Source organism: Lactuca virosa, chromosome 5 (assembly GCF_052849685.1).
Source record: "Lactuca virosa cultivar CGN04683 chromosome 5, Lactuca_virosa_CGN04683_v6, whole genome shotgun sequence".
In the NCBI taxonomy this organism is placed as follows: Eukaryota; Viridiplantae; Streptophyta; class Magnoliopsida; order Asterales; family Asteraceae; genus Lactuca; species Lactuca virosa.
The window spans coordinates 72566597-72593052 of NC_136430.1; the positions used below are offsets into that span (position 1 = coordinate 72566597).

A 26456-nucleotide genomic window follows, 5' to 3' on the forward strand; every position below is an offset into this window, starting at 1 on the left:
CTATACAAATCATTATATATGACTTGTTTTCTTGCGGGATTTCACTCGTGGAACTAAGCATCCTATATCAAATCATCATTTGAATCACCTCCAAAAGGTGAGTTCATACCCCCGTATTTTCATGGTTTTTACTGTTTTAGGGGGGGGGGGATACAAGTCTAACACAAAGATTTTGTGTTATAACGAAATGGTTTCAAATATCTTATCAAAATTGGATTTCAGTTATCATCAAATCAAATGGTTTTTCAAAGATTGTGTTAAAATGACATCAAGTCACCAAAAGTATTTCAAAATATTAAACTTCTTTTAAATGTTTTTATAAACTTATATTTTTCCCCATAAATCATATATATATATATATATATATATATATATATATATATATATATATATATATATATATATATATACTTATATAAATAAGATTTAAAAGGCTTAGGACTGATAACCCACTTTGGTTCCTTTTTCTTGTTTGGATGTGGGATTATAAGTATCGGTTATTTGTCCGAATGTCGTTTAAATTTTACTTATATATAATTGTATATGTATATAAATATAAAAGCTATTTCATTCAGTCCAAATACCCTTTGTAGCATGTTGAGCAAGGGGTTGCATTCATGAACAGTTAGTATCAATTCAGAAAGTACATATAAATTATAATAGGTATAATTTATGATTCATAGAATATTAATTCACGATTCAAGTATACTAAAGTACACTGTTTTACAAGAACAAAGGTTTGATTCAAAACTAATCAAGAGTATACATTTTTCATATACATGTTAAGAATACTAATTAAAAAACATACTGTCAATCATTTATTTCAGAATGATTGGGTTTTCATAACTATTATATATGTAACGTTTATATGCTTTTTATGAGTCATTTCATATAGGTTGTTTAATTCATTTAAACAATATAGTTAAAGTCCTGACATTATAACCAGAATCTCCAGCCGGGGATCGAAACAATGTGTGTATAGATCTATATTGGGATTGACAACCCCGCACTCAGACTGCTAGCTACAATCAGAGATACACGCCTACGAGTGACAGTTGTTATCAACAGCTTTCAACGCCTTCAATCCGTTTGGTCAGGCCATCTAGTTAGTATAGTTATAATAACTCATTAAAAAGATATTAACGATACGTTAGTGTATAGTTAACTAAACTTAAGTACATTTTCAAAGTACTAGGTTTACAAGATACAATTTACAGTATTACATTACAAATTACAATAACAGCTGGTGGAACCAGGCACACTCACGGTTACAAGTTTTACATAAAGGAATACAAATACAGAACATTAGTTTACAAACAGAACGGTTTTATGAGATTAAAATTACTTTTCATATACAACAGAAAATATAGGATTTTCTGGAACGATTTACATATTCAAGAAACAGAAACATACTTTCAAACATAAATACTTACGCACTCACTCAACTTTATGTTGATACTCTCTTTTCAAATTACTTGTATTCTCAGGGAATCATTAGACAGGTACTCCTCGAGCTTTTGAGAAGATGGAGCTATTTTGAATCTTGTCTTCTTCTTTTGTATAACTATTTTGGTTTCAATATACAATGATGGAACACATGTAAATACTTATACTTTTTAAATACAATGGTTGTTTGTACTTTGATTACTATAATGCATGTGCTGTGATACTACAAATTAATTCATCCACCCCGAGATGTTTCCGCCGTCTGGTTTGGCCGGGGGTGTGACAAATTTGACATACTTAACCAAACCCTTCGCATGGGATCGACGATCACTTGTATGGTCTGGAGAGGCTTACTTATCTTATAGTTTAGCGGCTATATCTGTCTTTGGTTTCATTGCTTGTTGTTTTGTCTGGTTCAATAATATCGCTTATCCTAGTGAGTTTTACGGACCAACTGGACCAGAAGCTTCTCAAGTTCAAGCATTTACTTTTCTAGTTAGAGACCAACGTCTTGGAGCTAACGTTGGATCTGCTCAAGGTCCTACCGGTTTAGGTAAATATTTAATGCGTTCCCCAACTAAAGAAGTCATTTTTTGAGGAGAAACTATGCATTTTTGGGATATGTGTGCTCCTTGGTTAGAACCCCTAAGGGGTCCAATTGGGTTGGCACTATATACTAATAACAAACATATGAAAACAAAAGAACCATTGAGGGTAGAATTATAAATATTAAGGGTATATTACAGTTATATATAATTAAAGTTATATAGACTTAGAATATGTGATCTAGCTTCATTTCCTGTTCCTTGTTTGGTGGTGGATTTAGAGCCGGATCATTTAATCGAAGGTCGATTATACCCAAGTTATATATAACTAGTATACACTTTATAGTTATAGTAATACCTAGAACAAGTCATACAGAATACATTACTGGTTAACTGTAAGTCTCTCTCGTAGAAACTTGTATCCTTAATCTATCATTACTAACTATATTCTATATCTCTTATCCCTATTCTCGCTTAGATATCAATGACTGGATTTCATTTACCCGGAGACCCGTACTTTCCCGGTCAAGGGCAAGATGCAGAGCCAGAAGAGAATCATGAAATTCCCTTAGATGATGATTTTGCAGAAAATTTTCCTGAAGACACTGATTCCGAATCAGAAGCCTATAATCCACCACCAGTTGCCCAAAATCCTAATCCATGACAAAATTTCCAAGGCCCGACGCCTTCGTGGGCTGAGAACTTGGGTAGGGGGAGCCGAGAGCAAGTTCAACCCTTACCCTACAACGGAGACCGGAGTTTCTACAACCTAAGTGAGGGAGGATTTGCAGACAAAATTCTTCCCATCTTGGTTTGCCGTGTGGCTCGAAATTTTGAGCTAGGAGTGACAGCCATTCAACAAACTGTGGAGCTTGATGCAGACACTAATGCCAATATGGATCGTATTCGTAATCTCGAATTTGCTCATGACAGAGCAATGAGAGACAATGAGACTCTGCAGCAAGAGCTAGCTACAACTCGAGCTGAAGTCATCGAGCTTCGAGCACGCCAGACAGTGTATGAAAGACATCTGCTTAATGTGGAGCGTCAACTGGCTGAATTGAGGGTTCGTCCGAGTGATGCCCGTCGCCAGTAGGAGATGCTCTACTTATACTTTCTTTTGGTTTAAGAAATGGATTATACTCTACTCGTTCTCTGCTTACTCTTTTGGTTATAGTTAAGTCTGCGGATATGTTCTAGCATTATTTTTCATATTTTTCAGTACGACCGCGAAAATTTCATTTTCGGTAGGTCGGTTCGATGTCGATGTTTTTCCAGTAATTTGGTGTATTGTAGACCTGTTTAGGGTCACGTTTTCCAGACTTTATGTATTCAATATTCCAATATAATCGACATGCATTTTTATACTCTTTGAAAAATAACCACTCAATTTCTTATAATCCTATTGCAAGTTGTACTTGTAGTAGACTTCTATTTCCAATTCCTTACAAAATTCATATTGAACTAAGTGTTTTTGTTCAGAGATATCATATTCATGTTCATTCTTGATATCTTACCATCTTTTTATCTTTTAACTTTTATAGTAAAAGATGCCACCTCGGAGAAACCCAAGACGTAACACTGTTAATGAAGCACCGACACCACCTCCGCCACCACCTCCTCAATTTGACGCTGCCATGTTTCAGGCGGCGGTCACGACAGCTGTTGCAGCTGCTATGTCTCATATCAACACCCCTGGTGCTAGTGGGTCAGGAGTTGGTGCACATCCTTCTAACCACGACGAGAGTCACGGGCACTCACGAGAGTGTACCTATAAGGATTTCTCGAACGCCAAACCTAGGACCTTTAATGGCACTGGAGGAGTTATGGCGTTAAGACATTGGATTGAGAAGACAGAGGCAATTTTTGAAATCTGCTCCTGCCCGGAGAATAGCAAGGTAAAGTTTGCTGTTAGTACCTTTGCTGATAGAGCCCTAACATGGTGGAACAGACATGTTAAGTCATTGACTCTGGTAGTGGCTAACTCTATAAGCTGGGAGAACTTGAAAACAATACTGATGTGGGAATACTGTCCGCGAGGGGAAATTCAGAAACTCGAGCAAGAGCTCTGGGGTCTTACAATGGTTGGTTCGGACATAACAACCTATACAAACCGATTCTGCGACTTAGCAATACTTTGTCCAGAAATGGTTGCTCTGGAGAGCAAAAAGATCGAGAGGTATATTTGGGGACTGTCGCCCCAGATTCAGTCAAGTGTCTTAGCTTCTAGGCCTGTTACCTTTGACAGTGCCAAAGAGCTGGCACAGTCTCTTATAGACCACGGAGCCCGTCAAAACTCAGTGCTTGCTGCACCAGAACAACCGAAGGGAAACAACAACAACAATAATAATAACAACAACAAGAAGAAGAAAGGTTGGAACAAGAGGAAGGACAAATATTCTCAGGAACCCTTAAAGAAGCAACAACTAGTGGCAGTCAATGCTGCTACTGTACCTGCTGATGTTCCTGCTAACCCTGCACCAGCTAAGCCTTATGCCGGTAATCTCCCCAAGTGCAACAAGTGCAATTTTTCACCATAATGGAAATTGCCGGGAAATGCAGTGTCGTAACTGCAACAGAAAAGGGCATACTGCCCGATTCTGTAAATCACCACCCCAACCGATTAACCAAGTACATGCCGCTGGAGGTCAAGCATGCTACCAATGCTGTGATGTAGGGCATTTCAAGAGAGATTGTCCAAAAGCTGGAAATGCCGGTGGAGTTGGGAGGATTTTAGCTTTGGGTCACGAAGAAGCAGTGGCAGACCCGACAGTGGTCACGGGTACGTTTCTTCTCAACAACACTTATGCATGCATTCTATTTGATTGTGGTGCTGAGAAGAGCTGTGTGAGCCATAATTTCAAACATTTGCTAAATCAAAACTCCCAACCACTAAATGAAACTTTCATAGTCGAAATGGCTAACGGGAAATCCGAATCCACCAACGATATATACATAGGATGTACTCTTACCTTGAATAACCTTTCGTTCCCAATAGACCTTATGTCGGTCTCTATCAAAAGTTTCGACATCATAATAGGTATGGATTGGTTGTGCTCTAACCGTGCAGACATCCTGTGTTACGAAAGAGCCATTCGTCTGAACTTGCCAACTAACGAAACTCTTGTTATCTACAGCGACAAACCCGGAATAAAACTTCAGATCATTTCTTGCATAAAGGCATAGAAGTACCTTCGCAAAGAGTACTGTGCTTTCTTAGCTCACGTGGTAGACAAAAAGCAAGAAGTGAAAGACATTGCGAGCGTTCCTGAGGTCTGCAACTTTCCCGACATTTTTCCCGACGATCTTCCAGGAGTGCCTCCTGAACTACAAGTCGAATTCAGAATTGACTTAATCCCTGGGGCTACCCTTGTTGCCAAATCCCCCTATCGTCTTGCACATTCTGAAATGTAGGAATTATCCAGCCAGCTTAACGAACTACTTAGCAAAGGTTTCATAAGACCAAGCTTCTCACCCTGGGGAGCACCGATTTTGTTCGTGAAGAAGAAGGATGGATCATTCCGTATGTGCATAGACTACCGCGAGCTGAATAAACTTACCATCAAGAATCGATATCCTCTGCCTCGCATTGACGATCTGTTCGACCAACTTCAAGGTGCGAGCTACATATCGAAAATAGACTTAAGATCCGAGTAACATCAATTATGGATTTCGGAGGAGGACATTCCCAAAACTGCGTTCAGAACTCGTTATGGTCATTACGAGTTTGTAGTGATGCCGTTCGGATTGATGAATGCACCTGCTGTGTTCATGGACCTAATGAACAGAGTGTGTCATCCATTCCTGGAAACATTCGTCATAGTCTTCATTGATGACATCCTTATCTACTCAAGAAGTAAAGAGGAACATGGCCAACATCTTCATCAAGTATTGAAAACTCTTAGAACATAGAAACTCTATGCAAAGTTCTCAAAGTGCAAGTTTTGGATCAGGAAGGTTGATTTCCTAGGTCACGTGGTCAGTTTAGAAGGAATACACGTGGACCCTTCCAAAATAAAGGCAATTGAGAAATGGTCAGCACCCAAAACGCCTATAGAAATCCTTCAATTCTTAGGTCTTGCTGACTACTATCGCAAATTCATCCAGAATTTCTCTCGAATTGCTAAACCTCTTACCACCCTGACGCAAAAGGGTGTAACTTTTAGCTGGGGAGAGAAACAAGAAACAACGTTTCAAACGCTGAAGCGAGCTCTGTGTAGTGCACCGATCCTGTCTCTTCCTGAAGGGACATAGGGTTTTGTAGTGTACTGTGATGCTTCTAATCAAGGGCTTGGATGTGTTCTTATGCAAAGAGGAAAGGTTATATCCTACGCCTCAAGACAACTAAAGATACATGAAGTCAACTATACAACACATGACCTTGAACTAGGAGCAATGGTATTTGCTCTGAAAATCTGGAGACATTATTTATATGGCACGAAATGCACAATATTCACAGACCATAAAAGTCTCCAGCATATCTTCAATCAGAAAGAGCTGAACATGAGACAACGACGGTGGGTGGAGCTACTGAACGACTACGAATGTGAGATTCTTTATCACCCTGGTAAAGCTAGCGTAGTAGCTGACACCCTTAGCAGAAAAGAATACTCGGGACGTTGAGTAAAGTCGTTGACCATGACAATCCATTCACATCTGTCCACACAGATCAGAGAGGGTCAACTTGAGGCCTTAAAACCTGAAAACGTGGCAGGTGAAACCCTGAGAGGAATGGATAAAAACTTTAAAGTCAGGGATGATGGATTCTATTGTTTCATGAACCGGATCTGGACACCAAAGTTCGGTGGGTACAGAGACGTGGTTATGAACGAAGCACACAAAACCCGATACTCCATTCAATCAGGTTCAGACAAGATGTATCTGGACCTTAAGAAACTATACTGGTGGCCTAACATGAAGACCGAAATCGCTACCTTTGTGGGCAAGTGCCTTACTTGTGCCAAAGTCAAGGTAGAATATCAGAAACCTTCAGGTTTATTGCAACAACCTGAAATCCCTGAATGGAAGTGGGAGCGGATTACAATGAATTTCATAACTAATTTACCCAAGACATCGGGTGGTTATGATACTATTTGGGTAATCGTCGATAGATTAACCAAATCCGCACATTTCTTACCAATAAAAGAGACCGACAAGATGGAGAAGCTAACAAGAACTTAACTCAAAGAGATCGTTAGACTGCAGGGTGTACCAATATTTATTATTTTAGACCGAGATATTAGATTCACCACTCATTTCTGGCAGTCTTTACAAAAATCTTTGGGAACTAGGCTGGACATGAGTACAACCTACCATCCACAAACCGACGAACAAAGTGAGAGGACGATTCAAACTTTAGAAGACATGTTATGAGCTTACGTGATAGACTTTGGAAAGGCATGGGATACTCATTTACCCCTTGTCGAATTCTATTACAACAACAATTATCACACTAGCATAAAGGTTGCTCCTTTCGAAGCCCTCTATCGCTGCAAGTGCATATCACCTCTGTGCTAGGCTGAAGTGGGTGACAACTGACACGTAGCTAGCTAGAGGTCAAGTTCCTGACAGTACTCTTACTGGTCCGAAAACCATTCGCAAAACTACAGAGAAAATCGTACAAATCCGGGAGCGACTTAAAGCTTCCAAAGATAGACAGAAAAGCTAAGTTGACAAAAGAAGAAAACCTTTGGAATTCCAGGTTGGTGACCGCGTCATGTTGAAGGTCTCACCCTGGAAGGGCATTATACGCTTTGGAAAGCGTGACAAGCTGAATCCAAGGTACATAGGACCATTCGAGATTCTTACTAGAATCGGTCCAGTAGCTTACAAACTCCGACTACCTCAAGAACTAAGTAACATACATCCCGTCTTCCACGTCTCTACCTTGAAAAAGTGTTTATCCGACGAGACTCTTGTTATCCCACTCGATGAGATCGAGGTAAATGAGAATCTCAACTTCGTGGAAGAACCCGTAGAGATTTTAGACAGGGAAGTAAAGAGAACCAAACAAAGCCGTATCCCGATAGTGAAGGTTCGCTGGAAAGCAAAACGGGGACCTGAATTCACTTGGGAGCGGGAGGATCAAATGCAACAGAAGTATCCACATCTTTTTCCCTCGTCTTTCTGTATCTCTTTAATCCAAATTTCGGGACGAAATTCTCTCTAACGGGGGGATAATGTAACATCCCGTTATTTTCTGTTTGTAAAGTCAACTCTAGTCAACCAAAGTCAAACGAGGGTCAACTAAGGTCCTTTTTATTGTTTGGGTTTTTATTTAGGTTATAATAATAACCTTTACTTGTTAAAAATCCTTAAAATAATTACAATTGAAATTAGAAGGAAAAGGCTTAAATACCGAGAAACATCGCATCTTATTCCTTCACTTCGGACCGCAAAGGGGTTTACGGCCGTACACTCCTCGGACCATAAACCCTCGCAGCCATCAACGGCTTCGGCCGTAAACTCTCTGAACCTTATCGTCTCAGAAACTGAACCTTATCGCATTGGAACACGTTCTCGGTCGTAAACTCTAGCCGACCTCGGACGTAAACCCTCGGACCGTGAACCCTCGCATATATATATATATATATATATATATATATATATATATATATATATATATATATATATATATATATATATATATATATATATATATTCCAGCTAGTTTTTACTTCATTTCTTTACTTCCACGCGAGATTTCAAGCTTTTTCTCTCAAGTATCATCCACCAAGAACATCATATCTCCTCAAGAACACACCAAGATCATCATTGTTCATCTTATTCAAGTGATTAAACACTAGTTCATCACATAATCTAACAGGTATCAATTCTTGATCTTGTTATCCCTTCAAGAACACCCTTCCATCTTCAATTATTAGGCTAAGACCCATTGATTTTACTAGTTTTCAAGAAGAACGCGAAGAACACGTGAAGAACAAGCACCTCAAAACCTTTGAATCTTCTTAGAATCTGGTCTAGGATCATCAAGTGTTCTTCATTCTTCAAGAACACCTGGCCGTCAACTCTCCTAGCCGTAAACTCTTGGCCGTAAACCCATTTCAACCTCCAATCTAGCTTCAAACACTTCAATTTGTATGTTATACTTACAAATTAGTCCAGTTTCTAATCATTCCTATGATTATTTTAGCTAATTGGATGCATATATGCTATACAAATCATTATATAGGACTTGTTTTCTTGCGGGATTTCACTCGTGGAACTAAGCATCCTATTTCAAAATATTAAAATTCTTTTAAATGTTTTTATAAACTTATATTTTTCCCCAGAAATCATATTTATATATATATATATATATATATATATATATATATATATATACTTATATAAATAAGATTTAAAAGGCTTAGGACTGATAACCCACTTTGGTTCCTTTTCCTTGTTTGGATGTGGGATTATAAGTATCGGTTATTTGTCCGAATGTCGTTTAAATTTTACTTATGTATAATTGTATATGTATATAAATATAAAAGCTATTTCATTCAGTCCAAATACCCTTTGTAGCATGTTGAGCAAGGGGTTGCATTCATGAACAGTTAATATCAATTCAGAAAGTACATATAAATTATAATAGGTATAATTTATGATTCATAGAATATTAATTCACGATTCAAGTATACTAAAGTACACTGTTTTACAAGAACAAAGGTTGATTCAAAACTAATCAAGAGTATACATTTTTCATATACATGTTAAGAATACTAATTAAAAAACATACTGTTAATCATTTATTTCAGAATGATTGGGTTTTCATAACTATTATACATGTAACGTTTATATGCTTTTTATGAGTGTTTTGATACAGGTTGTTTAATTCATTTAAGCAATATAGTTAAAGTCCTGACATTATAACCAGAATCTCCAGCCGGGGATCGAAACAATGTGTGTATAGATCTATATTGGGATTGACAACCCCGCACTCAGACTGCTAACTACAGTCAGGCATACACTCCTACGAGTGACAGTTGTTATCAACAGCTTTCAACGCCTTCAATGCGTTGGGTCAGGCCATCTAGTCAGTATGGTTATAATAACTCAATAAAAGTATATTAACAATACGTTAGTGTATAATTAACTAAACTTAAGTACATTTTCAAAGTACTAGTTTTACAAGATACAATTTACAGTATTACATTACAAATTACAATAACAACTGGTGGAACCAGGCACACTCACGGTTACAAGTTTTACATAAAGGAATACAAATACAGAACATTAGTTTACAAACAGAATGGTTTTATGAGATTAAAACTACTTTTCATATACAACAGAAAATATAGGATTTTATGTAACGATTTACATATGCAAGAAACAGAAACATACTTTCAAACATAAACACTTATGCACTCACTCAACTTTATGTTGATACTCTTTTTTCAATATACTTGTATTCTCAGGGAATCAGTAGACAGGTACTCCCCGAGCTTTTGAGAAGATGGAGCTATTTTGAGTCTTGTCTTCTTCTTTTGTATAACTATTTTGGTTTCAATATACAATGATGGAACACATGTAAATACTTATACTTTTTAAATACAATGGTTGTTTGTACTTTGATTACTATAATGCATGTGTTGTGATACTACGAATGAAGCCATCCACCCCCAGACGTTTCCGCCGACTGGTTTGGGGGTGTGACAAATTTGACATAGTTAACCAAACCCTTCACATGGGCTTGACGAGCACTTGTATGGTCTGGAGAGGCTTACTTATCTTATAGATTAGCGGCTATATTTGTCTTTGGTTTTATTGCTTGTTGTTTTGTCTGGTTCAATAATACTGCTTATCCTAGTGAGTTTTACGGACCAACTGGACCAGAAGCTTCTCAAGCCCAAGCATTTACTTTTCTAGTTAGAGACCAACGTCTTGGAGCTAACGTTGGATCTGCTCAAGTTCCTACCGGTTTAGGTAAATATTTAATGCGTTCCCCAACTAAAGAAGTCATTTTTTGAGGAGAAACTATGCATTTTTGGGATATGTGCTCCTTGGTTAGAACCCCTAAGGGGTCCAATTGGGTTGGACTTACGTCAGCTAAAAAAGATATACAACCTTGGCAAGAACGTTGTTCCGCAGAATATATGACCCATGGTATTTTAGGTTGTTTAAATTCTGTGGGTGGCGTAGCTACCGAGATCAATGTAGTCAATTATGTCTCTCCTAGAAGTTGGTTAGCTGCTTCTCATTTTGTTCTAGGATTCTTCTTCTTCATAGGGAATTTGTGGCACACAGGAAGAGCTTGTGCAGCTGTAGCAGGATTTGAAAAAGGAATTATCGTGATTTTGAACATGTTCTTTCCATGAACCCTCTTAATTGAGATAGGAGATCAAAGACTTGAACTAGGAGTCACTTCGGTTCCTTCATACATATAGGGATCATGCCATAAAAAAATATTCTTTATTTTCAACTCATTTATATTTAATCCTATTTTCTGGCTTGGCTAGGCGGGATAGCCGAGCCACTCCCCTTTCTTTATGATAATGAAACCATTCGGTCAAAACCAATCCCATAAAGAAACAAATTTATTTAACTAGCAAAAAAGGAGAGAGAGAGAGAGAGATTCAAACCCTCGATAGTAAACTATACCGGTTTTCAAGACCGGTGCTTTCAACCACTCATCCATCTCTTCGAAAGACAATTTTATTTTATTCCTCGGAATAGAACATGGCCATATGAGTGGATATCGCCATTATCAAAGATCTCGGGTGTGATGATCAATCTATCTATCCCGATATATGGATAGATATATGATCCAACATGCCCATTTGTAAAATAAAGAAACCAAAAGCCATTCTCCCCCGACTCCATGTACGAATAAAAAGAAAAAAAACATAAAAAACGTTAAAACCGAGCATATATTTGTTTAATTTTTTTTAAAATTAAAAAAAGTAGATATAAACAAAAATAAATAATAGAACCCACTTAAATGACGTTCCATGAACCTTCGTTGCACGTGATTAAATCCTCGAGTCCATATTAGTTACCATGGACATGGGTCGCATGCGAACGCACCACAACCAAGTATATGTGTTTGACGTTTGTGCCCTTGACGAAATGGGTGATGAAGAATTGTCCTCACCATTTTTTGAGTCATCATCGGAACCGGACCCCTATATATATATATATATATATATATATATATATATATATATATATAGAGAGAGAGAGAGAGAGAAAGAGGTTCAGGTGTTCAAAGTAATTATTGTGTGATTGTATGCATAAATGTGGGCCAATCAAAATTAAATAAAAAATTAAATAATTAATTAAATAAATAAGGGTAATTTAGTAATATGATTAATAACTTCCAAAAATAATCCCTATAATCATGGTATTGACTTTTAACCTAATTTCTCCATGTTTATATCTAGAGTCGTTCCCCTCTTTATCTAAAAACCAAATCTTTGCCGATCTGCAAAATTGGAATAGACTACAAAATCGATCTTGAGTTCTACAAAAATCGATTGCCATCGCCATCTCCGATCGCCATCAACAATTACTCATCGACGTTATCTGCCTGCCATGTCTACTCCGTCGCTCGTCGCTCCCTTCCGATGTCCACACCTCCGACCGATCCCATCAGGTGAAATTGAAGTTTATTTGAGTTTTACCGGTTGCCATCGTAACCCAAATCCTAACAATCTAGGGTTCATCAAGGTTTGTCGATTTTTGCTGGGCTTGATACATACGAACACTGGCTTTTGAGGTAATATTTTTCTTCTTAATAATAAAATAGGATATAATCCTATCTATTAGATTTAGTGTTGATTTATTCCCTGTATCTTGCAATTTAAACTTTTTTGTTATCGACATTTTTTTTTACTTTCATTAGTTCTAGAAGCTTTTATTGTAATCTATATGCCAATTCTAAACTGTTTATGGAGTTTTGGGCTTGTGGCTATTGGAGGATATCGTTTATTTTGAGATTTAAAGTTCAAAATTCAACCATATTTTTAAAACTGAGATATATTATTGAATCGCATGTTATATCTATTTGACTTTCATAGTAAGTTTTCTTTTTATTTGTATTAACTTAATTGTTTTTTTTTATATAAAACAATGATGACAAAAACTTGTTTCCTAGAGCATATATGTTGTATGGAGATTTGATGAGTTTTTTATTTTAATATTCATTAAATGATGGTTTTCAATTTCATGATGGTTGGTCATCTGTAAGAGGCGTCCAAGTTGTCACAAATTTTACTCCTCCTTTCTGTGTATGATTCATATATTTGTCCATCAACTTATGAAACTGCTTTCTAGTAATCCCTTAGTGGTTTGTGTATTTTATAGAATTCCAATTCTATCGGAATGGAATCACGAATTCAAATTCTATCGGAATGGAAACACGAATTCTAATTATGTTGGAATGGAATATGGATATTTTCTCATTGATTATACATGTTCTACAATTTTTGGTTATTGGTTTTGGTGCAGTTAACAAGTCCGCATATTTTTCCAAAGGAATATAGTTTTTTATTTATCATTTGCTAATGCGTTATTGGATTCTAAACTACAATTGGATTTGTTTTCACAGAAGTTGATGCTTGAAGAACGGACAACAAAATTGAAAGTGTTTCTTAGCAACGTTATTCTTTTAGAATGAATTAGTGTATTTGTTAGATTTTGATGTTTTTTTTTCCCGATTTGAAAGTTTTTTAGTTTTATTCTTTAACAATAAATGTAATTCTTTGCAATTGTTACATGTATTCTATAAGAATTAATGTAATTTTTGTTTTAATTCTTCAATTGATGGTTCGAGAATTTTGTTATTCTACAAAATTTTTTTAAAGTCATGATCAAGAAATATGTTCAAGAATATTTTTATTATTTTATGGTTCAAGAATATTTTTATTTTTGAACATACTCAAACATATTCTGTCAGAATGTCCGAATTAAAACCTTATAACTCGTAAAATCAGATTTTTAAAATTAATAGAATCTATGATCCCTTAAAATATGCAAATTTCCTTTATTAAATCTATATTAATTGACTAAAATACCCTTCTAGTTAAATTAGATGATATTTTTCAATTATATTTAATTCAATAATATGTATTAATCACTTTCTTAAAATAAGTAAAATGATTGGCCCACAATCATTCATTCATTCACACAATAATTAGTTAGAATATAATAACCTAAGCATATATATATATATATATATATATATATATATATATATATATATATATATATATATATATATATATATATATAGGGTGAGGTTCAATAGAGAACCATAATTAACCAAGGAACCAATAAACCAATCTTGTTTTCAACTTTTAGAACTTATTTTTTATCAAAAAAAAAACTAAAAATACAGAAATTCATAACTTTTTATCCTTTTTCCAATGATATCAAATTCGATTTTTTTTACGTCAAATTCACAATGTGAATCTTTGAAAATTCACAATGTGAATCCGGATTCACACGGTGAATCCGAAAAATATTTTTCACATTCACAATTTTAATATATGAATTTAGATATTTTTAGATTTTTTTTCGATAAAGAATAAGCTCTAGAAATTGAAAAAAAGATTTGGTTCCTTGAAGAACCAATAATTATGGTTCTCTATTGAACTTTTCCCTATATATATATATATATATATATATATATATATATATATATATATATATATATATATATATATATATATATATATATAGAGAGAGAGAGAGAGAGAGAGAGAGAGGGTAAGTAAGTTCAATTGAGAAAATAAAAAAAAGATTGAGAATGGGGGAATCATTCTCAGCCAATCATTTAACTAACATGTAAACCTTAAAAACGTGCAGATCATTTTTTCATTAAGGGTATATATGTAAATTAGCCACTTTTTAGATCGCCTTCTTTCTTATTCATATTCAGTTTCCGATTTCCTTAGATATTGAATATCAATCCGATTATTCTTTCTTCATTTTCAATCGAAATTCGTTAATCTTTATCTCATTTGAATCGGATATATCGGAATTCATTATCAAGATTCTTTCTTTATATAATTCGTTAGCGATTACATGTATTCATTGAATTTGGGTCGCTTATCCATTTGTCATGAAGTTTTAGATCTGTATTTGATGAATACCTGGGTTCACGAGCTGTCGTCAGTATTGCAATTGCTTCATCAGATTTTTTTTGTAAAGTTTGACATCTGTATTGCGATCGCATCATCGGATCGCAACTGATTTAATTTTGAAGCAGATCGTTTGTACACTCTGAAGTGAGACAGATTCGAAATTGATCAGGTTTTCATATTTACGATTTTTTTGTGTTTTTTGTTTTGATTTTGAATTGATATTAATGTTGTTGTCGTTCAGTTTCTATTTTATTTTATAATTATTTCATCAATATTAAGATTGTTTTTGTTGTTTATTACAGTTCAATTGGTTTATTATGTCAAATTCGAGTGTTATTGATGCCGATTTCTATTTTTCAATGTGTGAGAATGAAGAAGAAGATGTTGAGAACTCATTTATTAAGGGTATCACTAATTGTTCTTATGTTATTTTTAATTTTGGTGATGATCATGTATTTACATATGAATATGTAAATCTGAATAAATTATTGTCTTATTCATATATTAATAAACGTGTGATAATTGTAATTTCGAATTTATTATTATTTTTGTTTTATTCATATATGAATAAATACTGTTTTTTTAGTCATATGAATTTTATGTATTCATATATGATTGTTTTATTCTTGCATTAATAAACATTGTTTTTTGGTTTATTCATATGTGAATAAAGAGTGTCTTTGTGTTTATTGTTTATTAAAATAAAGTGTCACTAGACTGATTTAGATTTTATAATTTTTTATCAGGTGAATTTTCGAGTTCAGTAGATGATGCACAATATTGTAGTAATGTAATTGGAGAACATGTCTATAAGCCAAATGTACCTGTTCAACTTATTCCATTTGAAGGTTTAATCTTCAAATCGTTAAAGTTGGCCATCAAAATGTACTCTGAGTATGCTGAAATTGGTGGTTTTGATGTGAGACCGAGCACAGAAACAAGGTTTGATAACAATATTATAAAGAAGAAACATGTTATATGCAATCGTGGTGGCAAACAAAAAAAATCTTGTGACACATTGGGTACAAGTGGTGTTAGAAGGAAAAGAAATTCGAATTCAAGGGTTATTGGTTGTCAAGCAAAGATTATATTTGAATCTGTGTATGGAACTCCATATTATAAAGTTTTTCAGTTTGATGAACTTCACAACTGTGACAACCCGAAATTTCTATCTTGTAAAGCCATTCAATTCAATCATAAGTCAGACTTGTTTCTGCTATCTTTTAGCATTGTTAAGGGTCTGTTCGAGTGTTCTAAGCCTAGTACATTCAAGGATTTGGTGTTAGGGAGTATCTGCTAGAGTTCACTGTGCAGCATTCGAGCCGAAAAACTCCAAGTCTTGGAGTTTACGGCCGTAAACTAGAGATTACAGCCGTAAACTCTTGGCTGGCCGTAAATTCCTCCCATATACATGATATTCCTTCATTTTTCACCACTTCTCACACTTCCAACTCAAGAAACTCGATTCTCTCTCAACTATCATCAAGAGTTTTCATCTTGATCTTCAAATATGTAAGTGTTTCTTCCATTTGTTAGTTGGTACCTTGCTTAATCTAGTGAAACCCTATGATTTCATCTCTTTTGGTTAGATCTTCAAATCTTCATCACTTACACCAAGAACACCAAGAACACATACTAGTTCTTGGACCGTGAACACCCCCTTCAAGCTTCAAAACGTAAGTAATCTTCCATATACTAGTTATCCTATAGAAGCTCTTAACATACACCCTCGAAAACAAACATTTCCCAAGAAAAATAAGAGTTTACGGCCATGAGCATCTCCCTTGGCCGTACAACCTCCTCAAGATCTTCATTGACCGTAAACTCCCATGGCCGTGAACACTATGGCCGTAAACACCAAGGCCGTGAACACACTTGTGTGGCCGTAAACCCCTTTAATGCAATCATATGTGATTGTAACACTTCAATTCAAGTGTTTCCTAGTCCTTAAGGTGGTTCCCTTCCATGATTAGTTGTTATATACACTATTTATATAAATATATGTGTCATTATATGCTTAATAGGATCCGTTTGTGCTCGAGACTTCACTTGACACTTAGCACCCTATAGCGATCTTTCACTCGAATCACTCACTACAGGTGAGTTCATACCCCTAACTTATCTTTTAAATGATTTTAAATGATTTTATGGGGGGGGGGGGAATACAAGTAGAAAACATTATAGTTATTGTATCAATCACATGTGATTAATAACTATCAAACAAGTGGATTTCTTATATTTCAAAACTGTGTTATCAAACAAACTGCTTCAAATCGTTTTATAAACTCTTTTATATGTTAAACTGTGACAACCCAAAATTTTCATTTGTATAAACTCTACAGTCAAGCACTGCAAATATTAGTCAAATTCATTTCAGTACATTTTTGGCCGGTTTAAAGCCTGTTTGGGTGTTTTTATTTAAAATTCGTCAAAAGGACAAATAAAAGGAAGTATCTTTTATGGGGAAATGTGTAACAAATAAACACTTCAACACCATAACAAGGTGTTTACGGCCAAACTTGGGGAGTTTGGGCCGTAAACTCCTCTTGACCTTGAACTCATGCTTAAGGCATGAGTTTACTCCCCACTTCCTCACTTTACACTTCCAAGCTCAAGAACACCCAACTTTTCTCTCAAGTATCATAACACATTTCTTCCAATCTTCCAAAAATGTAAGTGTTTCTTCTCTTGTTTTGTTGTTATAACACTTCATCTAGTAGTTATACATGATTTCATCCATGAAATCTTGTCTTTTTCATAGATCTTCAAGTGTTCTTCAAAACACCAAGAACACCAAGAACACATACTAGTGTTTTTGGGCCTTAAACACTCTTACAAGCTTCCTATAAGTAAGTACACTCCTCCTAACTAGTTACTTACTTAGAATACTTGTTAAACCATTGACAAACATCAAAAACCCCCAAGAACACATGGGTTTACGGTCAAGGCATCTCCTTGGACCGTAAACACCATCAAGTGGTGTATAAGTGCCACCAACACCTTCTAGGACTTGGATATGGGACTAGAACCTTGAATGTATGAGCTAAAGACCCCAAACCACGAAATGGTAGGAGTTACCATGAGTTTACGGCAGTAAACTCATGGGTTTACGACCGTAAACTCCAAGGGAGTGGTCCATGAACCGTAAACTCCAATGAAGGGCCATTTTGAGCCCTAGTCCCTTCCTAAGCCTTGGATACAAACCTAGATCACTTCCTTGAGGGGTATGAGACCTTAAAACACACAATGGTACAAATTACCATGAGTTTACGGCCGTAAACTCATGGGGGAAAAGACCAAAAACCGTAAACTCATGTATTATTACCAAATGGGAAGTAAACTCCAATGTGAGGCCATACTCTCTTTAGATACAACCCTTTAGTACTCCTAGCACTTGAATCAAAGTGTTATCCTTGTATTAGGGTGTCTTTACTTGATAAATGGGTTGTTAAATGACTAATTGGATACATATATGTATCATTACATGTTAAATAGGATCCGTATGTGAGTTCAAGTCTTCACTTGACACTTAGCATCCTATCCGGCACTTCCATCCAAACCACTCACTGCAGGTGAGTTCATACCCCTTAATCAACATTTGAAATGATTTTAAATTATTTTATGGGGGGGGGGGGGAGAATACAAGTTGAAATATTCTAGTTGTTGCTTTAATCACATGTGATTAATAACTAGAACAAACAGAAAGATTTACTACTACTTTCAAGTTACTATCAAAATTATGGTTTACAAGCGTTTTAAAACCTTTTATTAAACTTTTAGATACAAAAACTGTTTCCAAACTCTTTTAAACTTGCATTGTTATCAAACTCATATCTGCACTAATATATTTATATAAGTAAGATTTGAAGGACTTAGGACTGATAGCTCACCTTATTTCCTGTTCCTTGTTTAGTTGTGGACTTAGGGTATCCCGTTATTTGTCCGAATGTCGTTGAAATCTTAGTTATATATCATATATATATATATATATATATATATATATATATATATATATATATATATATATATATATATATATATATATATATGTGTTGGATATAAAAGCTTTCACTTCAGTTCAGCACCTTTGTGTAACAAAGGCATAACTACAACATTACTATTTAACTATAATAGGTATAGTTAAGGTTTTACTACTCACTACTACTATTACAACGACACATACAAGAGCCAGTACAGTTATGAGTCAATACACGCTATATTCTATACAAGAAAACATACTATACAAGAAAACATACTATACACTATACAAGAGAACATAATATACACTATACAAAAACATACTATATACTAGTAAAGAGAAAACATCACTACACTATGCCATACTATACAAACATTTGATTACTATAAACAGAATGTGACATACTACCTCTCGATACGACACTTTACTATGCTATCACCTTGTAACCAGAGTCTCCTGGAGGGAGAGCGGGCATTATGTGTATAGATCTATACGGGACAGACACTCCCACATCCCGAATGCTAGCTACAGTCCTAGCCGAAAGGCCAAGGGGTGACAAAATGTTACCTCACTATATATGACCTGGAGGGTCATCCGTTATTCAGCCGTCGATCAGCATGGTTACATACGAGTTCACATTCAAACCTTTAATTAACCAATTAAGAATTAAAGGCAAAAATAGACTTTTCGAGGCGTATTGTTCAATTAATACCACCTGGAGTCTACATGTTACTACTTTAGACTCCCCGAGGTGTACTGTACATTTAGTACTACCTGGAGTCTGTATTTCATTACATTGTGATTTTATCACATACACGTTTAAATAAACTATATTTTTATAATGATAGTTTCACTGAGGAAAAACTCTTACACTACATAAGGAACAAATACACAAACAATCGGGTCTTGGTAGAAGACTACATTTTTACTGGAAAATATAGGATTTTCTAGGGAGTATACTATTTACAAACATTTGAAATCAGTTACTACATTAAATTGTTACAAACATTTTCATACAAGCAATGACACTAAATACTTATGAACTCACCAGCTTTATGCTGATAAACTCTTTCAAAATAACTTGTATTCTCAGGTCATCAGTAGACAGGTACAGATGAAGCTTTTGAGAAGATGGAGCACACACAAGACTCATCTTTTATTTTGATTATACTTTTGGTGTCTTACAAACTATACAGAACATGCTTGTATTACAATTATTATATTAATGCAATGAATGTTGTTACTTGTCTTTACTATTATGCATTGTTATGATACTGTACATGACGTCCTCTACCCTAGAATGTTTCCGCCGTTCCGGTTTTGGGGTGTGACATAAACTCTTTATCATTTTACAAAACTTTTTTTTAAACTTATATATTGTCAAAATCATGTCTATATAGATATAGTTATATAAATAAGGTTGAAAGGGCTTAGGACTGATAACTTGCCTTATTTCCTGTTCCTTGTTTGGTTGTGGACTTAGGGTACCGGTTGTTTGTCCGAGTGTCGTTTGAATCTTAGTTATATATTATGTACATGGGTATAGATATAAAAGTTCTTACATCAGTTCAATACCTTTGGTTGGCAAAGGTGTACAAACATGATTCAGTCATACAAACAACATCACTAGTAAACTATAATAGGTATAGTTTAGAAGATTACTACACACTATTTCTAGAACAATGAAACATACAAGAGTCTGTTCATAGATGAGTCAGTTCAAACATACTATAACGAGAAACAGAGAGAACATACTATACACTAGGACGGAGAGAACATACTATACACTAGAGAACATACTATACACTAGAACAGAGAGAACATACGATACAAATACAAGAATACTATAACATTTATGTGAGCCACTACTTCATGACACGACAATATACTGCTGTGTCACGTTTTGTAACCAGAGTCTCTTGGAGGGAGAGCGTGAATTTGTGTATAGATCTATACGGGATTGACCATCCTACACCTTGCTGCTAGCTACAGTGGGACCTGCAGGTCTACGGGTGACGAATGTCATACCATTTCGACGTCTCGAACGTCGTGTTTTACTAGTCAATCAAGTATGGTTATAATCTCATCACATTTTACCTTAATTAAACAAACTGGTTTAAGGTAGTTAGTACATCGGTAGTTACTTATATACAATACTACAATACATCCTTATTTTTCCATTACATTCATATTGTGACCTTCTCATATAACCGGTAATGTAAACTATATTTTGGTAATGATAGTCATACTTGGGAAAAACACTCACTTTACAAAAGAACAAACATACAAAATAGTCGGGTCTTGGTAGAAGACTACTTTAGTAGAAAATATAGGATTTTCTAGGAAGTATACAAACATTTAAATTCAAACACTTACCAACATTTACATTAAACATTTACAAACACTTTCATCAAACTTATACAAACAATGACATTAAGTTACTTATGAACTCACCAGCTTTAATGCTGATCTACGCTTTCAAAATAACTTATATTCTCAGGTCACCAGTAGACAGGTACTGATGACCAGGTTTTGAGAAGACGAAGCACGTTCAAGACTCGTCTTTTATTTTGATTCATATTTTGGTGTCTTATAAACTATACAAAACACACTTGTATTGAATTATATTATTAATGCAATGGATGATGTTGTTGCTTGTTTTACTATTATGCATTGTTATGATAGAGTACATGACGTCCTCCGCCCCCGAACGTTTCTGCCGTTCCGGTTTGGGGGTGTGACAACAACCATCCCCTTGAGAAGAGGAATGATTTAAAAAGTGAGGCAAATATCATATTCAAAAAAAGAGTTTATAGTGCATGCTTCCACATCAAAAATAGGCCCAAATATGGCTCATAAGTTGAGGGAAAGTTTGAGAGGTGGGTATGAGTTTGTAAATCCCTAAGTAGTTGACTATAAAAATTTAAGGAGAGATATCAACATGGTTATAGGTTATAAAGATGCCCATTTGATAGTAAATATAATGAATGACCGTCGAGCTCAATATCCAAATTACTCATTTGAGTTTAATTGTCAAGATGATGTTTTGGCTGATGAAATGGAGAAGGCATATTATGCTGCATTTGGTGATGTTATCTCGTTTGATGCAACTTTCCGAACAAAAAAGTATGTTATTCTATTTAGTTTTCTATAAGTTATTCGTATATGAATATTTTAACTTTATGTTTAATATTCAGTTTTGAATATTGAAATTATTTTAATATTATTATATAATCATGTTTTATTATTATTATTATTACTATAATATATTGTAAATCTATTCATACATGAATACTTTTATATTCACTTATGAATACATCAAAAATTTACATTAATGACCACTTTTTTTGTGTTGTAGGTATCAAATGGTTTTTGTTCCATTTACTACTATTGACCGCCATAAAAACCAGTTATTGTTGGAGCGGGGTTGCTAAGCAATGAAAGTATTGAGTCCTACTCATGGTTGCTTAAAGCGTTTCTTAAAACTCATGGGAAAGAACCAACACTAGTTTTAACCGACCAAGATGCGACAATAAAACAAGTTATTGAGAACGCGTTTCCTAATTCAAAGCACCGATTATGTATGTGGCATATAATGAAGAAGTTGAAAAACAAGGTATTATTTTAATATATTTCAAATATGTTACATAGTATTAGTTATTCATACATTAATATATTAATTTTTTCAATATCAGTATATTTATTTATGAATATTTATTACTATTTTACTTATTAATATTTATTCATAAATAAATATAGAAGTTTGTTTTATTTTTGTTTTTATACAGATATCAAATGATTTATTTACGAACACAGACTTTATAAAAAGATTCACGAAGCTTGTATGGGATATGCATATGAAACCAAATGTCTTTGAGGTGAAGTGGGGTTTTCATATGAATGAATTTAATCTTGAAGACACAAGATGGTTTAAAGACATGTTTACAAAACGTGATTAATTAATACCTGGATATTTTAATGATATTCTAGTGTGTGGGTTTATGAAGACTTTGTCAATATCAGAGAGTATGAATTCATTTTTTTAATACCTACTTAGAAAGTGGGAATTTACTTTTGAATTTCATGATGAAATATGAAACTTCCATTCAAAAGAAAATGAATACTCAACGAGAGCTTGATAAGGCAACAAAGAAAGCATCATATAAAATGGAAACACATCTAGAAATAGAACTACAAGCATCAAAAGTTTATACAAATATATTAGTTTTTGAGGTGCAAAAGGAAATATATAAAACCACTTTTTTTATACATACTCCTATGTTGGTATTGAAGATGGGTGGGAAGTTTATAGTGTGCAACACAACAACAGTAGAAGCGAATTTAACAATGAATTCAAAGTAATTTAATACTTTTTTATGAATAATGTAATATTTATATATAAATATGAGAATATTTATATATAAACATTATTAATATTTATATTTGAAGATGAAATGTTATATATGATTGGAATGTAATATTCATATATTAATACTTATATATGATTGTTCATATATGAGTATTCATATATGAATATGAGTATTTATATATGATTTAAAATGTGTAAATTCTTTTTTTATTTTTTTTATTATGTTTTTGTATCAGGTTGGAATAAAAGTTGAAGAGAAAGAAATAAATTGTAGTTGTGAACATTTCAACTGTATGGGTGTTTTATGCAGACATGCTTTCACAATAATGATGAGATGTGGTGTTAAAGAAATTACTGGAAGATACATTCTGAAAAGATGGAGAAAAGACGTTATATCAAGAAATTATTGTTTTAGTTCTCATCAATCCAATTCAGGGGATCGTGAGAATGTGAAGCTAGTTAATGATTCATATTATAGTTTTAAATCATGTTTGGATATTGTAAGAGATGATAAAAAGAAATTGGTTTCCTTTGTTAAGAATAACAGATGTTGTTGAAGGAATTTAAGAGTGATTGTACATCTGGTGGATTGAAAAGCAAGACAGATGGTGAAGTCGTATGCAAACTTATGATTGTTTCTATTCCCATTATAGAAGAGATTAATACTCATGTTCCCGAAGTTAAAAGCAATAAAGGTTATGTAATCAAGAAAAGAATCCCAAGTGTAGGTGAAGCAACATATGTTAATTCTAGAAAAGAACATAGAATGTGCTTAGGATGTGGAGAACGAGTTCCTCATAATTTACGTACATGTCCAGTAAGAATTGCAGCTGCTCAATCAACAAAAGACATCCAGGTTTTTTATTTAGTTATGAATACAATATTACTTCATATTTTTTTATATGTTATTTCCTTCTATTCATTTGTGAATATATACAGATAATAATCATAAACGATTACTTAGTTAGTGAATATTAAATACATGTATATTCGTATGTGTTTTATAGAGTTATATTCATGTTTTGTCACACCCCAAAACCAGACAGCGGAAACATCCGGGGATGGATGACTTCATTTGTAGTATCACAACACATGCATTATAGTAATCAAAGTACAAACAACCATTGCATTAATAAGTATAAGTTTTTACATGTGTTTAATCAATGTATATTGACACCAAAATAGTTATACAAAAGTGATGAATTGTGGAATCAAGTATTAATCAAAATCAGAGTAAAACGAATGCAGATTGAACAAACGATGTAAATAAGATCTGGTTTCTGCTTATTTATGCTTTCAACGTTTAGAGAGAAAATGTCACACCCCAAAACCAGAACGGCGAAAACGTTCGGGGGTGGAGGACGTCATGTACAGTATCACAACAATGCATAGTAGTAAACAAGCAACAACATCATCCATTGCATTAATAATATAATTTAATACAAGTGTGTTCTGTGAAGTTTAATAGACACCAAAAATATGAAACAAAATAAAAGATGAGTCTTGAACGAGCTCCATCTTCTCAAAACCTGGCACCGGTACCTGTCTACTGGTGACCTGAGAATACAAGTTATTTTGAAAGAGTTTATCAGCTTTAAAGCTGGTGAGATCATAAGTATTTTAGTTTCATTGTTTGTATGAAAGTGTTTGTAAGTACTTGAATGTATAAGTTTGTAAATGTTTGTAAATGTTTGTAAATGTCTGTATCTCCTAGAAAATCCTATATTTTCTACTAAACGTAGCCTTCTACCAAGGCATCAAATGAAATGTATGCTAGTTTCTTGTAAAAGTGTGTATTTTCCCAAATATGACTATCATTAACCAAAAATATAGCTTTTACATTACTGTTCATTGTGTGAAGGTCACAAAGTGAATGCAATGGGGAAATAATAAAGTACTGTAGTGTTGTATTAAGTAACTACTGCTGTACTAATTACCTTAAACCAATTGTTATTTAAAGTAACATGTGATATGCCTGTACCATACTACCGACTAAAAACACGATGATGAAAGACGTCGGAAGAAATGACATTTGGCACCCGTAGACTTGCAAGTCCCACTGTAGCGAGCAGCAAGGTGTAGGATAGTCAATCTAGTATAGATCTATACATAAACTCAACGCTCTCCACTTAAGGAGATTCTGGATACAAAACGAGCCATGACAGGTGATGCCATGCCCCGTTACATAGCTCACATAATTGTTGTAATGTACTTGTATATGTATTGTGTGTACTAGCTGTATTGTATGTTTTCTCTCTCTGTCTAGTATGTATGTATGTTCTCTCTGTTTCTCATAATAGTATGTTCTCTTGTATAATGTATAGTATGTACTAGCTGTATTGTATGTTCTCTCTCTCTGTCTAGTATGTATGTATGTTCTCTCTGTATGTTATCGTTTGTTTCTCGTTATAGTATTCTCTATCTGTTTCTCGTTATAGTATGTGTTGACTCATGTATGAACTGACTCATTGTATGTTTCATTGTTCTATTAATAGTATTAGTAACTTCCTAAACTATACCTATTATAGTTTACTAGCAATGTTGTTTGTATGTATGAACATGTTTGTATACCTTTGCTACCCAAAGGTATTGAAATGAAAGAAGTAACTTTTATATCTATATACATATACATAATATATAACTAGGATTCAAACGACCTTCGGACAAATAACCGATACCCTAAGTCCACAACCAAACGAGGAACAGGAAGCAAGGCGAGGTATCAGTCCCAAGTCCTTTCAATCCTACTTATATAACTATATCTATATAGATACATATTTGACAAAGTATAAGTTTAAAAGAGTTTAATGAAAGTATTTAACATGTAAAAGAGTTTGTAAAACAGTTTTAAGTAGTTTGATTGATAACATAGTTTGAAAAGTAAGACAATCCATATGTTTGATAGTCATTAATCACATGTGGTTGATATAATAACTATAATGTATCTACTTGTATTCCCCCCCATAAAAGCATTTAAAATCATTTAAAAGGTTGATTAAGGGGGTGTGAACTTGTAACAACGTAAATTT

At 34.3% G+C, this 26456-nt stretch overlaps 1 protein-coding gene across 1 annotated transcript; it reads left to right on the plus strand.

The window, feature by feature from the left end:
- Window positions 1-3541: 3541 nt before the first annotated feature.
- Window positions 3542-24405, plus strand: LOC145111385 (protein FAR1-RELATED SEQUENCE 5-like). Its single transcript, XM_079047668.1, has 11 exons — window positions 3542-3706; window positions 15382-15484; window positions 15826-16230; window positions 22010-22184; window positions 22417-22484; window positions 22532-22674; window positions 22847-23009; window positions 23116-23291; window positions 23664-23885; window positions 23975-24283; window positions 24367-24405. The coding sequence occupies exons 1-11, from the start codon at window positions 3542-3544 to the stop codon at window positions 24403-24405; spliced, it is 1968 nt and encodes a 655-aa protein (XP_078903794.1).
- Window positions 24406-26456: the final 2051 nt, after the last annotated feature.